Raw genomic sequence first — 13,169 nt, 5'->3', positions numbered from 1 at the left:
TAATTGTTTTTTTTTAATTAAAGTTAAAATGTTGTATTTCGGAAAAAAAATTTTATAAACATTATAGAATATTAAGGATTTTTTAGGGGTGTTTGAAAGTATGGTATATTTGAAAGGTGAAAAAATCAGTAAATGGTTTGTTTATAATAGACAAAAGTATTTATTTTTTTCAAAAAATGACTAAAATACTGTTGAATGTAAACAATTATTTATTTTTATAGAAAAATAATCAAGATTTTATAAAAAAATATTGCTCCGAAATTTATTAAAAATGTAAAAAATCATACAAAATTGTAAATTTTTATGTTAAAAACAACAAAATATGTTTAAATACTTACATTCAATGTAATTCCACTCGTTTATTATACGAAAAAGCAAAACTAATTATTTTGTCGAGCACCGACTTTGCACACACTGCTGCCACACTAGTGCAAATAAGCACCTCCTCAAAGTTTTGGTACTGCTGCTGTAGCGGTTTAAAAAAAAAATGGCGCCGGTTCACTGTGAAGTTAGTACCCTAGGGTAATGACATATTTGTCGTACTGGGGGGAGGCCGTTACAGAACGCAGATAGAAAGATTCAGAAGCAAGAAATTTTAGGTGGTGCAAATTTGCACTGGTGTGGTTACTACGGGTTAAATATAAGAAATCTTTAATATAAAATTTTACTTTGTCTCTCATATTTAATATCAATATATTATGTTTATTTAAACGTTTATTTAAGCTTATTTAAACGATTGTACAATAATTATTAAAATTTATCGCGGATTATATGCAAAGGGAATAGTTATGTGCTAATTATGTCCATTTATTTCAAAATACGTAAGCAAACAAAAAAAGCTCATAAAAGGCGCGGAATGTAAAGGAATAACAAAAAATATAAATTTTTAATACACATTCTTAGTCATAGTAATTAATATAAGCATTGGTGTAATTTGCAGAGATATAATATGATTTATTTCCTTGTTTTTTTACATCAATTCATGAATTGTAGATAAATTTTATATATAGCACAAAAGAGAATACACCTATAAATATTGTGACACAATCAGTGTTAAAATTTACATTTTCAAATCTTTGAGATAAAAAAGCTATTCTGTTCTATATATGGATTTAAGAATATATAATAAAAATATAAAAAACAAGATTTTAGAATATGCATGTCTGTGTTTGCTGCCATTGTTTCAAGGAACTCTTTTCTGATATTTGAGCGCCAAGCTATTTAGCGGCGGTCTGGCCTTCAGGACTCCAAGATCAATGGCATGACCGGTGAGAGGACAGCTTTGGCACCGTTTACGCCTATAATTGGTATTGCAGGCATTCTTTTCTTGTCGCACCACGTATTTAGGAAAGTAATGGATGCGCTTTTTCTGCACCGTCGCACACAGCGGCATCGTCACCATCAAATCTTGCTTATGAATCTTGCCTACCGACTCCGGAAAAAGACGTTCGTTCAGCAGATACTGTTGCAAAGATCCCGACGATCTAGACGACGTCAATGTATAACTCGAGCCATGCGTTTCGAAATAATTCTGCTCTCGAAATTTTCTCAAACCTTCTACATCTTGGTCCACAGAATCAGTTGCAAAACCATCATCATGCTTCAAGCACCGGTCTCTTTGCTCGCAATATTCCGGCAAACTGTACATTCGTACATGTTCATCTTTGTCAAATTTCACGGCCCTGCTCGGTTCGTTCCTGCAACAGCAAGGACAATCTTGTTTGCGCAATTGCGTTGTTCTTTTACTTCGTGTCGGCGATTTCGAGGTAGGTCTTTCGCTTGACTTTGGTATTTGCCTCTTAGATCTAATAGTCTTTCGTAATGTTGACTTCGACAACTTTCGCGAAGACACTCGAATTCCTTTGCTCAAAGTGCAGGCGACATCGTCGAATTCGCTTCGTTCGCTCGCCAGTGAATTTACAGGCGTTCTTAGGGATGCTGGAAATGATTGCTTCTTATCGACATGCTTGTGTTCATCTGGCAATGTTAGTTTTTCGTCAAGAATGGTATCTTGCATCTTCGGGCTTGTCATAAATCTGTGATAATTGGACAATCGCGGACATGTTCGCAAGCAATCTCCCTCACCTCCAGTTTGTAATTTGCAGATTTTGTTCTGTACATTGCGAAGGAATTGAGATCTAGGCGTGTAATCGATCTTTTTAACTCTCCTGAATGTTTCACAGCTAATTGGCGAAGTTAGTGCAAGCTTATCTTCAGTTTCTCTTATTAATTTAAATTCAAGTTGGCTTTTACAATGATGGCAAGGCAAGGCAGGTTTGCGTTGAGAGTTCAATGATGATTTTATGTGTTTCTTATTCCCTTCATAATTACAATAACATTCTTTTACTGGTTTTCTAGGTGCAAATTGTTCTTGCGGTTTTTTAGATGTTAGTGTTAGTTTTCCAGGCAACGTCGTGTTTGGCACTGACATAGTTGTACGTTTAGGACTGACACAAAAGTAATCTGGATTTAAAACAGCATTAATTTCGCTTGAATCATTGCGCAATTTCCATAAATTAGTATTTCTTCTTATACTGCCTTGACTCATATGATTACAGCAATTTATCAAAGATCTGCAAAGAGATGATATAAATAAAATTATTCAAAATAATATGAAAATTTTTACTTATATATAAAAACCATTTACAATGTTTTCGAACGTAATTTCTTCACTTCAGCATCAATCCGTTTAGAATTTTCATCAACATGTGCTAATAATGTTCGACTTCTCTTGCGCAACTTTTCTAAGCTATCATTGAATGCCTCTCCCATATGTTTAAGACTTGCGATAAACTATCATTATTAACGTCATATATAGCAAAATTGCAAATACCCGATTATATTTTATTTGTACAATTTACTGTTTTTACAACAATCCAATTTATATACTAATATATCTAAATTAAAATTAGAAAATGTGAATGTGTTATATTGTCGTAACAATATGCTATATTGGTAATCAAAGTTGTTAATAAATTAAAACAAGTGAATTTAAAATTAATTTAAACATAATATTATGAATTACAACTTTTGCCTTAATATTTTCTTTCATAAATGCATATAAGTATATATAATCGTATTTGATTTCTTAACCTAATGTATAACCTAACTTTTATTTTATTTAATATTTATTCAAAATCACTGCACAACAAATTTATCAGCGATGAAAATTCATGGAAATTATAATATGTTTATTCACTTTTCTTTTCACGATTTCTCCAACAACTTAATACGTGCTCCAAAACTTTTAACACTCATTGATCGCCATCGACATGAAGTTTACGTCCACTTTGGACTTTGCATAAAAAAAAACAGAGACGCGTTAGATTTTAGGTTAGCCAAATCTTGAAACATGCATTCTTTATGTGCTCGGACATTAATTCAAGCAGAGGTTTACGAATCGATTGTTCATTCATGTGTGTGACATTTTATTTTCTACGGCGCGCATCTCCATATTGGAACTTGGGATTGGCTACGTTTCAGTTGGCGATCGCAACGCTTGTGAAATCATTTTATCCTTGTTATTTACCGTAAGTTAAACAGAGACAGATAATACTCGCAAGCGTTGAGATTACCAAGAGGAACGTAGCCATTGGCCGCATTCAGCGGAGAAAATCGCTCAGCAGTAGCAATCGAACGTGATTGGCTCTTACTTTTAGAACCAACAAATCAACGTCAAGTGTTGACAAGACAATAATTGAGCGCTTTCTCTGCCGAACGCGCCCAATGTGTCCACAAAGCAGCGCGATAGCTGGCACGAGCGAGACGCGAGACGGCGAATTAACGATCTCTCTCTCCCTCTCTCCCTTCCCCTTCCTACGACCTCGTTCTTCCTGTCATTGCTTGGCGTATTGCACCGTTCTGTCAAACTTGGAACAAAAAGGGGTGAAAGCCCGTGAGTTGCGAGCGAGTGAAAGTTTGTGTGCAGGGTGGGGCCTCTTTTGCAAAAATTTCATTGGTATCGCGATCGCCGAAGAAGATGAATTAATCTATCCGCATCTGTCGCACCTAGTATTGTTAAATTATACCCTTTACACGATTAATCGCCCGTGAATTCGATCGGCTTCGAGACAGCTGCGGAGAAAACAGCCATGGAGGACGACTTGCCGACCGAATACGATGTGGTCGTCGTAGGAACAGGTATTGATTTTTATCAATACGAGAGAAAAGAACGAGTCACCCCGTATTCGCCGGGAAACGAATTTTTTCACCAATAATCACTCTCGCTATCATGATTCCCGACAGGTATGACCGAGTCCATCGTCGCCGCGGCGGCAAGCAGGATCGGCAAAAAGGTTCTACACCTGGACAGGTGATGCCCGGCCGGCATTTATCTTTTTCTATCTCCTGCATCGTTAATTATTATTCAATCCCACATATATATGATATACGTAATTGCAAAGACGATTAATATATTCATTGTCTCATTAAATATCAAAAAATGTCAAAATTGTATATGAAATAATTATGATACATTTAATATACCATTAATTGCATGTTAATTATAGTTAATAGTTTTGTAACTGAATATTAAACATTTTTTCAAAATATGAAAAAAGATATATATATTATTTATTTATTTATTTATTTATTTATTTATACATATCAAAAAGATTATATAAAATTTGCTCATGTATTTGAGAAAAAGGAAGAATTAGTAATCTATCTTTTATCTTGAATTTTTATCATTTTTGTTGTCAGAGATAAAGAGATCTGCACACATTTCTTGGAATGATATGATAAGCTATTTATAACAAAGACAATGAAATATGCAATAATTATATACTTTTTTTTTTAAATAAGTGTTACTTTTTAATTTAGCAATGAATATTATGGAGGTCTTTGGGCTACATTTAATTTTGATGGCTTACAAAAATGGATAGAAGATTTAAAAACAGCTAAGAATAACACTAGAAATATAAATATTGATTTGGAAGAGGGTGAAAAATTTTTAAAGGCTAGTGATCAATATTCTACGGTTGAGAATATTGGAGAAACCTGGTATATTTACAAGTAAGAATTGAACATATATTAATTACTTGATGATTTCTAAATATTTTACATATTCTAACTAGAGGTTTTTTTTTTCTTTTCTTTATAGTGAGGCAGATTTGCCTGATGTTTCCTCAAAAGATACCCAAACTGAGAGTTCTGGAGATAGCGCCGCAGCCGAAAATGCGGAAAAGACTGATCAGGACAAAGCTGACAAGAAAGATAATGAAACAATGAAACAATGGAGCATAGACCGTATAAAAAAAGAATATAGAAGATTTAATATTGATCTGGCACCTAAAGTAAATATATTATATCTGTAACGAAACAAGAGAATACACATACGTATATATCTCTTTTCAATATATAATATGTGATTTTTATTATAGCTATTATTTGCCCGTGGCGAATTAGTGGAACTGTTAATTTCTAGCAACATTGCACGTTATGCCGAATTCCGTGCAGTTTCTAGGGTTGCTACTTATATGGATGGTAAACTTACGCAAGTTCCTTGCTCTCGAGCCGATGTATTTGCGAATAAAACTGTTAGCGTGGTCGAGAAGAGAATGTTGATGCAACTTCTAACATCTTGCATGGAACAAGGTGCCGATAGTCCAGAGTTTGATGGTATGTAACATGAAGTGTAGTTTCTTGACTTAATTATATATTTCATCACACATTTATAATTTAATCTGAATCTAATTTATCTCATTTACCTTTTAGGTTTCCGTGATAAAACATTCTTAGAATATCTTAATACAAAAAATCTTACACCTATAGTACAGCATTATGTTGTACAAGCTATTGCAATGGCAACGGACAAAACATCATGTAGAGATGGTGTTAATCGTACGAAACATTTTCTCAATAGTCTTGGACGTTATGGAAATACACCCTTCTTATGGCCTATGTACGGAAGCGGGGAACTGCCTCAATGCTTTTGCAGGTATATTTTGCAAGAATGTATGTCAAACTTTTTTTATAAATAAATGACTACAGTATTGTAAAAATAATTTTTTCTGCATTTTTTTAGACTATGTGCAGTCTTTGGCGGAGTTTATTGCTTAAAAAGACAATTAGACGGTGTGGTAGTTAATGAAGATAAATGTAAAGCTATTATTACTGGAAAACAGCGATTAGCTTTGGAGCATTTAGTTGTAGGACAAGGACACTTGCCACCAGAGATTGTAGCCTCCGAAGGAGAAAATCAAATTTCGCGCGGAATTTTTATCACCGATAGGTATTTCCTACACGCGATTTTATGTACAATTTAGAAGATAATTATATATAATATTACATATTGTATATATGCGCACACACAATATATTTTATTAGACATTACTTTGTTTCTACAGGTCTATTATGCAAGGCGAAAAAGAAAGTCTAACTCTTTTGTACTATCCACCAGAAGAACAAGGTCAAGAACCTGTTACTCTAATTGAATTGGGACCATCCACCAATGCTTGTCCTCAAGGATTGTGTATGTATAAAATTAATGTGAATATATTTCAGAATCACTTCGATTTGTGTCTATATCGTATTTTTCCTTTCTTTTTCTTAGTCATGGTTCATATGACATGTAAACGTACTAAGAATGCAAAGGAAGATCTGGCATATGTCGTGAATAAGTTCCTGAGAGCTGAACCATTTGATTCCACCAATGCTTTACGTAATTCTTCTCATACCCAAACGGTTTCTCCTGATAAACGACATCTTCAGGTAATAAAAAAATTTTTAATATATATAAATTAAAGTAAACCTCTGACATGTTTAATCGATTTCTTTTTAATAATTATATTAGATTGATCAAAAAGAAAAGGAAGAAAGTGAATATCCACTACCTCGAGTATTATGGTCCTTGTATTTGAATTTACCTGCAAGCGATATTAAATTAAGCAACTCTGCGCCGAGTAACATACACTTATGTTCTGGACCAGATCTTGAACTTGATTTCGATTTTGCCGTGAACCAGGTATAATAATACATATTAATAACGAAATCTCATACAGTAACATAATATAATAAACTCACATATATGTATATAGTAATATAATATAATAAAATAACTTTATTTATATGAAAAATACAATTAATTATTTAAATGCTTTCTTCTTCCTGTAAGTAATTATATCTTACATGATTCTTAATATATTAAATATGTCTAATATAGAATGGTAGCTTATTTGATTACTTTAATATATATAATAAATAATATACTTTCTTATTATTTAAAATTGTATTAAGTATATATTCTTTTTTTTTAACTTGTTTTTTATTTCTAGGCTAAGAATATTTTTGAGTCTATGTACCCGGATGAAGATTTTCTACCGCGTGCACCTGATCCAGAGGAAATCGTTTTGGAAGGCGATGAAACACCAGGTCCGAAATTCGAGGGTGGTGAGCCTGCAGAAGGTGAAGAAAAGCAAGACGTTGAAAAGGCCGAAAAAGAAGAATGAATAATTATGATACAATGCTTTTGCGTCTCCAATATGGAAGAGAAGATAAGGCTTTTGCGCCTTTAGTGTCTTTTACCTTTATCATTATTGCATTTCCTTATAAAACGTATAAAATTAAACATATTTAAAAAAAAAGAAAAATTAAAACCATGAGATACCATGTGAGACAGTAATAACAAGGAGAAATTTCACTTGTCACAGATATTTATCTTGTTTTGTGTTATTCATACACGTTTTTCGTCTATTCAGAATATTTTCATCATTGAATTACGTATCTCCGATTTATCTCACGCCAATATAGATAAGACAGTTTTGCATTTCACAATTTATTTATAATGTGAGCAGATAGTATTATGCTTTTGTAAGGACACAGACTCGTTAGGAGAGCACAAATGCGTTTACCAAAGTAAATATAAATTTATTATGTATTTATTAGGTTCACATTTTTTAATATTATTATTTTTATATATATTAATAATTCTTTTTGTGGAATTGAACGCATATTACATAAAAAAAAAATTCAGATGCATTTTGAAATCCATTCTAAGTAGACATAGCGCTATCATTAGATTCAAGATATACATATGCTACAGATCACAACAATATTGGTAGAAATGATAAAAATACAAAAATATGGCTTCACGCTTTTATACTTTAATAGATATTAATAGTACACTGCAATTATATATAATGTATTGTATGTGCACGAGTCATTTAGATAATTGTCATTATGTATGAGATTGATAGTTTGTATTATGTACATTATACATAAATGAATATGTTAGCTTCAATGCACTTGTCACAATATATCTGTAATAAACATGAAAAAAAATGCGCAATCTAAACTCGATTGAAATTAATAATTTGTTAACAGTTTAGTGCACAATTGTCATTTTTGATGCATTATGTTATAATAAATAATTTTTTCAATGATTTTATGTCGAACGAAAAAAAAAGGAAAACATTAATTATTTTATCGAATTTATATTTGTGTATATAATTATGAACGTGGTTGTACTCATCCAACGTGTTTGTGGCTTAAATAAGATAACAATTGAAAATGGTTTTTAGTACTTATTTTTAGAGATATAAATCATCTTAGTCTATTATTCATATAATTTAATTTTATGAGGAAGCAATTAATGTTATTTATTTTAGAGCTTTTCTTATAACAAATTATATATATATAATGTAAAATTTCACAGTATAACTATTAATATGTTAAAGAATAATTCATTTCCTTATTAAAAGTAAAAAGAAATTCGTGGCTGTGAGAAGTAGCATTTTTTTCTCATTTTAATATTTATATGCTTTAAGTATAAATGCAGACTCATAATTTTTTTCAAGACGTATATGAGCTTTAAAAACCAAACTGATCAATTCTACACTTTATTTTAGTACCAGAACATTAATCATGTGCACTGGTACTAAAATTAAATTTACGAAAACTAAAGTTAATTAATTTGTCTTTTTAGAGGCTCATCTACATTGAGTTTTTTTTTATTTTATAGATATACTTCTGGTACTTTCATTATCATGTATTTTTATAGGATTGCAAAAAATTAATTTATACGAAAAATCTTACAAATATATTTATTATTTTTCTTTTGCATTTAATATTATATATGTATAACAACATTTATACTATTTAATAACATAGTAAGGATTAATTAACATGAATACAAGTTTTCAAAGAGATAATTGTGATGTTTGTGTTATACATGCAAATAATTTCTAACAAATTAATTTCTTTATAATATATATCAGCATTTGTTTACAACGTTACACTACATATTTAATTATGTAATAGTACCTTTTTACAAAACTATGTACTGCTTTCATAAACATAAATATTTTTATTTATAAACATCTTATTTCTTACGAGTTAATTGTATTTTCAAAAAAACTTAGATTGTCATAGAAAACTGTATGACCTAATATAATTTTTGTCGATTACATATACAAACATAATAAAATCTATATTTTTTGCCACTTTTTTGTCGATATAGTTTGCTCGCTACATTTTTAATATCAATGTATAACATATAATACAAATTGCAATTATGATCTAAAAATAAAAGTGAACATATACAGAATCATTACACATATATAAAGATATAATTTAATTTAAATTAACACGAATGCTATCTCTATTCATGAATATTCTCTCTCTTTGTTCCTTATTAAAAATAAACCATTATGATTTAAAAGAATGTTTGTATTTAATAGTTATGCTTTGTATATATATGATAATTCTAAAGAAAAAAAATTTAGAACTTAGAATACAGGAAGTAAACTATAGAGTTCATAATAAGAAAAAAAAATGTCATATAAATATATATATATCCATCAAGCTTTATATTTGAGTTATAATAAATTAAAGAAAATGCTCGAGATGTGATATATATATAATATCAATTGTTCATACATATATAAATTTTAAATTATATATTCAATTATTTTTTTATACAAAATCTGAGATATATATATATAATAAAAATCTGCACAAATTCCAACTTGATAGATAACAATAGATTGTCAGTTTTCAAAGTTTAATCAGCCTTTGATCTATAATCCAGAATACTTTACCTCTGCCATAGTAACAATCTTACAGATCTGCATTTTAATATCCGCTTGTACTTCCTTAGGCAAATTCAACACAGTCTGCGCCATACTTGCAAAAAATAATTCGATACTACTCTTGTGGGATGTAGATGTTATCTTAATATTATGCAAACCTTTACTACTGGCCATGGTGTTCAAATTTGCATTTACATTTTTGTTAACCTTGCATTCCTTAATTGTTGATATAATACTTCCGGTATCACCATTGTCTATTCTAATGCAATGATTTGTTTTGCTGAGACTACCCAAGGTTTTATTCTTACTTGGCACATTCACATTTGATGTTAAGATGGGTATATTCGACGGAGATGGCATTCCAAATGATTTATGTTTTAATGGTGAGGCACCAAATGGTAAAGATATTGATGGTGAAGGTTTTGGTTGTATCGGGCGGAAGCGATCCTTCCACAATCCAAATTTTAAGTCTGTCGTGGAGTAATTTAGCTTTGATGTTGAAGACTGCAACTTGATGAGATCTAACGATGTCTTCCTACGTCTACCTCTACGTTTCGGCAAAGTGGTATTATATTCTTCTATTGGAGGAGACAGATCAACTGCTAGAGTTTCAGTGTCAAAATTTTGTTCACATTTAATCAACTCGACTTTGACAATATTCTGGTCGATTTCTTCCAATGCTTCATTGCAAATTACTTTGCCATTGTGTTCCATTTTTTGATTATTGCACTTTAAATCTTATATTAAAATTATGTGGTTTCTTCCTATTTCTGATGCTACAATAAAAGATATTATATTGAAAAATATAACTTTTAAATCAATAAGCTATATTTAATGAAAAAAAGCCTTTCATAGATGCGTTAACTTTCAAAAACTCATATTATATTTTGCATATATAATTTTTAGAGCATTAAAGTTTTGATTAGTGATAAAATCTTTTTGTCATCATTAATTAAAACTCATCTTTCCAAATAACTACTTTTTAACATTAAAAAATGATATATTTTTTTATATTTTATTTTTACAAAGGAATAAGAAAAAAAGGAAAAAGCCTTTAATTCTTTTATGTAGAACATACTTGGAGAAATTTTTCATTTCTATCTTTTACACAACTGTTCGAAAGAGTAACTTTTTAGAATTTTATTATTTATTCATACACAATATGTGTGCTATGAAATCAGACTTACCAACTGGTCGAAAAAGGATATATCATAACATAGAGAAAAGCTAGAGAAGCTGACATTACATTTATCGTACAATGTGTTTGCTGGACGTACCGATTGGCTATCAAAGATGGACTATTTCCCGTGTCTCGAAAGTTTCTTGCAACAGCAGCCAATCGATACATTCGACAAAGCTTATCATACGACGAATGTAATATTAGCACTTATACAAGTATCGTTGTTATATCGCAATTAACAGTTTGCATATGCCAAGTAATGTGATGCACATTATAAAAATATATAACATGTTAATTAAATATAATCTATAATATATTGATCAATTATTAACTCAATTTAAGAAATTCAATTTATGAAAAAGAGTTGGAGAAATGCGTAGGAGTTTCTGATTTCTTCGATTCGTAATAGTATTATAGCTGCGTTTCGATATTCACTGCCAGTACTGAAAATCTATAGTGTACGTGACTTAAACTATAGATTTTCAGTATTGGCGGTGAATATCGAAACGCAACCTATGTACATATACATATATTTTTTATGCTTTATTGTCACTTATTCAGATCTCGTTAATGGGAGATTGGTGTTATCGATCCGATCGGTGGGTCCTGCCATTTAAATTCCTCTTGATAGGTAACATAAACTACCCAGTAGCAAACGTTAAGTAAACCAAAAGACGCGGGAAAGACTATTCGCGCCACTCTGTCGATGTAAGACACGCTGTTTATGTGTCTCGATATACGATCACCGCATTTTCGATAACTACTGGCTACTTCCCGTTGCCGACGACGTCTGTAATATTTAATATTAATTATAACATGCCTTACGTTTATTATAAATATGTTTATATATATTAATTAATAATAAAAATAATACATAATATATATATTAATTATTAATAACATGTATCTAATATTGTATATAGAACAATAGTTTCCTGCAAGCATTATTATAAATAATTTAAACTACAAAAGTATACTTTTCTGCACAAGAGCATTTAATGGATACCTGAAAGCATCATCTCCTGCTAAGCAATAGAGAAACTGCCGCCATAATGGTAAAATGAGCTCAGTTTGTGTATGTCTTTCCATCGTTGACGGCTTTGAAGAAACAGCGACTGTTATAGAACGACAGGAATCTTCATATGTGACCCCATCCTGCCAAAAGCAAAATTTGAATGTATAATAATTGATATTTTATCAAATAATTCTAAGAAAAAGAATTGTTAGGAATTTAGAAAAAGAATTTAAAAGATAAGGTATTTTTACACTAATGTATAATTTGAAAGATTAAGAATTTTAATAAATTTATATGAAACAGAAACTATATATTAATTATTGATAAATTAATTCCTATGAATTAATTTATCTATTTTTATAAGAAAGCTAGAATATAAACAACGCAAATGTATCTAAAGATATTTAAAAAACTTTTTAAATGAGTGTATAAAAATAATTAATTTTTCCATAAGAAAAATGTCTCATATTATATATATTTGGATGTTTTATTTCAAATGCAATAGTTTTTATTGATGATATTTCCAACTTACGCTGTACAGTGTAGACATAAGAGACCCGCGTCTTCTGGTACTCGTGCCAACGATTTCCGGATGAACAGTCTGAGGACTGCAAGAAATCATTGTGCGAAATGTATCCTCGAATTCTTCACTCGTGATGCCTTCCGACTCTTCCCACTCTTCATCATCCAAAGGAATCTCGCCGCTACCAATCTGTAAATTAATCAACATTAAGTTAGTATATAAATTTTAATTTTTTTATAGATACATATTTACATAAAGTAAATTTATGCAAAAGATTTCTTCTACAAAAATCAATTTTGCCAACATCATTCTGTACAAAAGAATATATATTAAAACAAAATTATCAAAGTTAAGAATTTATAAAATATGTTTAAAAATATAATTTAATATATATTTAATATTTGTTGTAATATAAAATATGAA

At 30.4% G+C, this 13,169-nt stretch overlaps 4 protein-coding genes across 5 annotated transcripts in view; 1 reads left to right on the top strand and 3 right to left on the bottom strand.

Annotated features, from left to right (window-relative positions):
- Nucleotides 1-932: 932 nt before the first annotated feature.
- Nucleotides 933-3,433, bottom strand: LOC115234998. Of its 2 annotated transcripts, none has more exons than XM_029806468.1 (2): nucleotides 2,648-3,433; nucleotides 933-2,573 (listed from the first exon to the last, which is right to left on the bottom strand). In XM_029806468.1, exons 1-2 carry the CDS (start codon nucleotides 2,770-2,772, stop codon nucleotides 1,184-1,186), a joined length of 1,515 nt encoding a protein of 504 aa, XP_029662328.1. In that variant the 5' UTR covers nucleotides 2,773-3,433; the 3' UTR covers nucleotides 933-1,183. The 2 variants fall into 2 exon arrangements, with proteins under 2 accessions (XP_029662328.1, XP_029662329.1); XM_029806469.1 differs by having other exon boundaries at nucleotides 3,200-3,433.
- A 383-nt stretch (nucleotides 3,434-3,816) lies between these two features.
- On the top strand, nucleotides 3,817-8,240 carry LOC115234890 (rab proteins geranylgeranyltransferase component A 1). The gene is made up of 11 exons (XM_029806273.1): nucleotides 3,817-4,140; nucleotides 4,246-4,312; nucleotides 4,822-5,013; nucleotides 5,102-5,294; nucleotides 5,382-5,619; nucleotides 5,716-5,938; nucleotides 6,026-6,232; nucleotides 6,348-6,472; nucleotides 6,554-6,711; nucleotides 6,794-6,964; nucleotides 7,275-8,240. Exons 1-11 carry the CDS (start codon nucleotides 4,092-4,094, stop codon nucleotides 7,446-7,448), a joined length of 1,797 nt encoding a protein of 598 aa, XP_029662133.1. The 5' UTR covers nucleotides 3,817-4,091; the 3' UTR covers nucleotides 7,449-8,240.
- Nucleotides 8,241-9,732: 1,492 nt separating this feature from the next.
- LOC115234836 lies at nucleotides 9,733-11,376 on the bottom strand. The gene is made up of 2 exons (XM_029806184.1): nucleotides 11,286-11,376; nucleotides 9,733-10,765 (listed from the first exon to the last, which is right to left on the bottom strand). The coding sequence occupies exons 1-2, from the start codon at nucleotides 11,374-11,376 to the stop codon at nucleotides 10,017-10,019; spliced, it is 840 nt and encodes a 279-aa protein (XP_029662044.1). The 3' UTR covers nucleotides 9,733-10,016.
- Nucleotides 10,677-13,169, bottom strand: part of LOC115234889 (gamma-aminobutyric acid receptor alpha-like) — a 15,392-nt gene continuing 12,899 nt past the window's right edge. The window contains exons 9-12 of the mRNA XM_029806272.1: nucleotides 12,756-12,935; nucleotides 12,215-12,363; nucleotides 11,216-11,998; nucleotides 10,677-10,804 (exon numbers count right to left, since the gene is read on the bottom strand). Coding sequence (XP_029662132.1) covers nucleotides 11,776-11,998; nucleotides 12,215-12,363; nucleotides 12,756-12,935 — 552 coding nt within the window. The 3' untranslated portion in view covers nucleotides 10,677-10,804; nucleotides 11,216-11,775. The remainder of the gene's footprint in view (nucleotides 10,805-11,215; nucleotides 11,999-12,214; nucleotides 12,364-12,755; nucleotides 12,936-13,169) is intronic.

Source organism: Formica exsecta, unplaced genomic scaffold (assembly GCF_003651465.1).
Source record: "Formica exsecta isolate Colony F162 unplaced genomic scaffold, ASM365146v1 scaffold21, whole genome shotgun sequence".
Classification (NCBI taxonomy): Eukaryota; Metazoa; Arthropoda; class Insecta; order Hymenoptera; family Formicidae; genus Formica; species Formica exsecta.
This window is presented reverse-complemented; position numbering and strand designations above follow the sequence as displayed.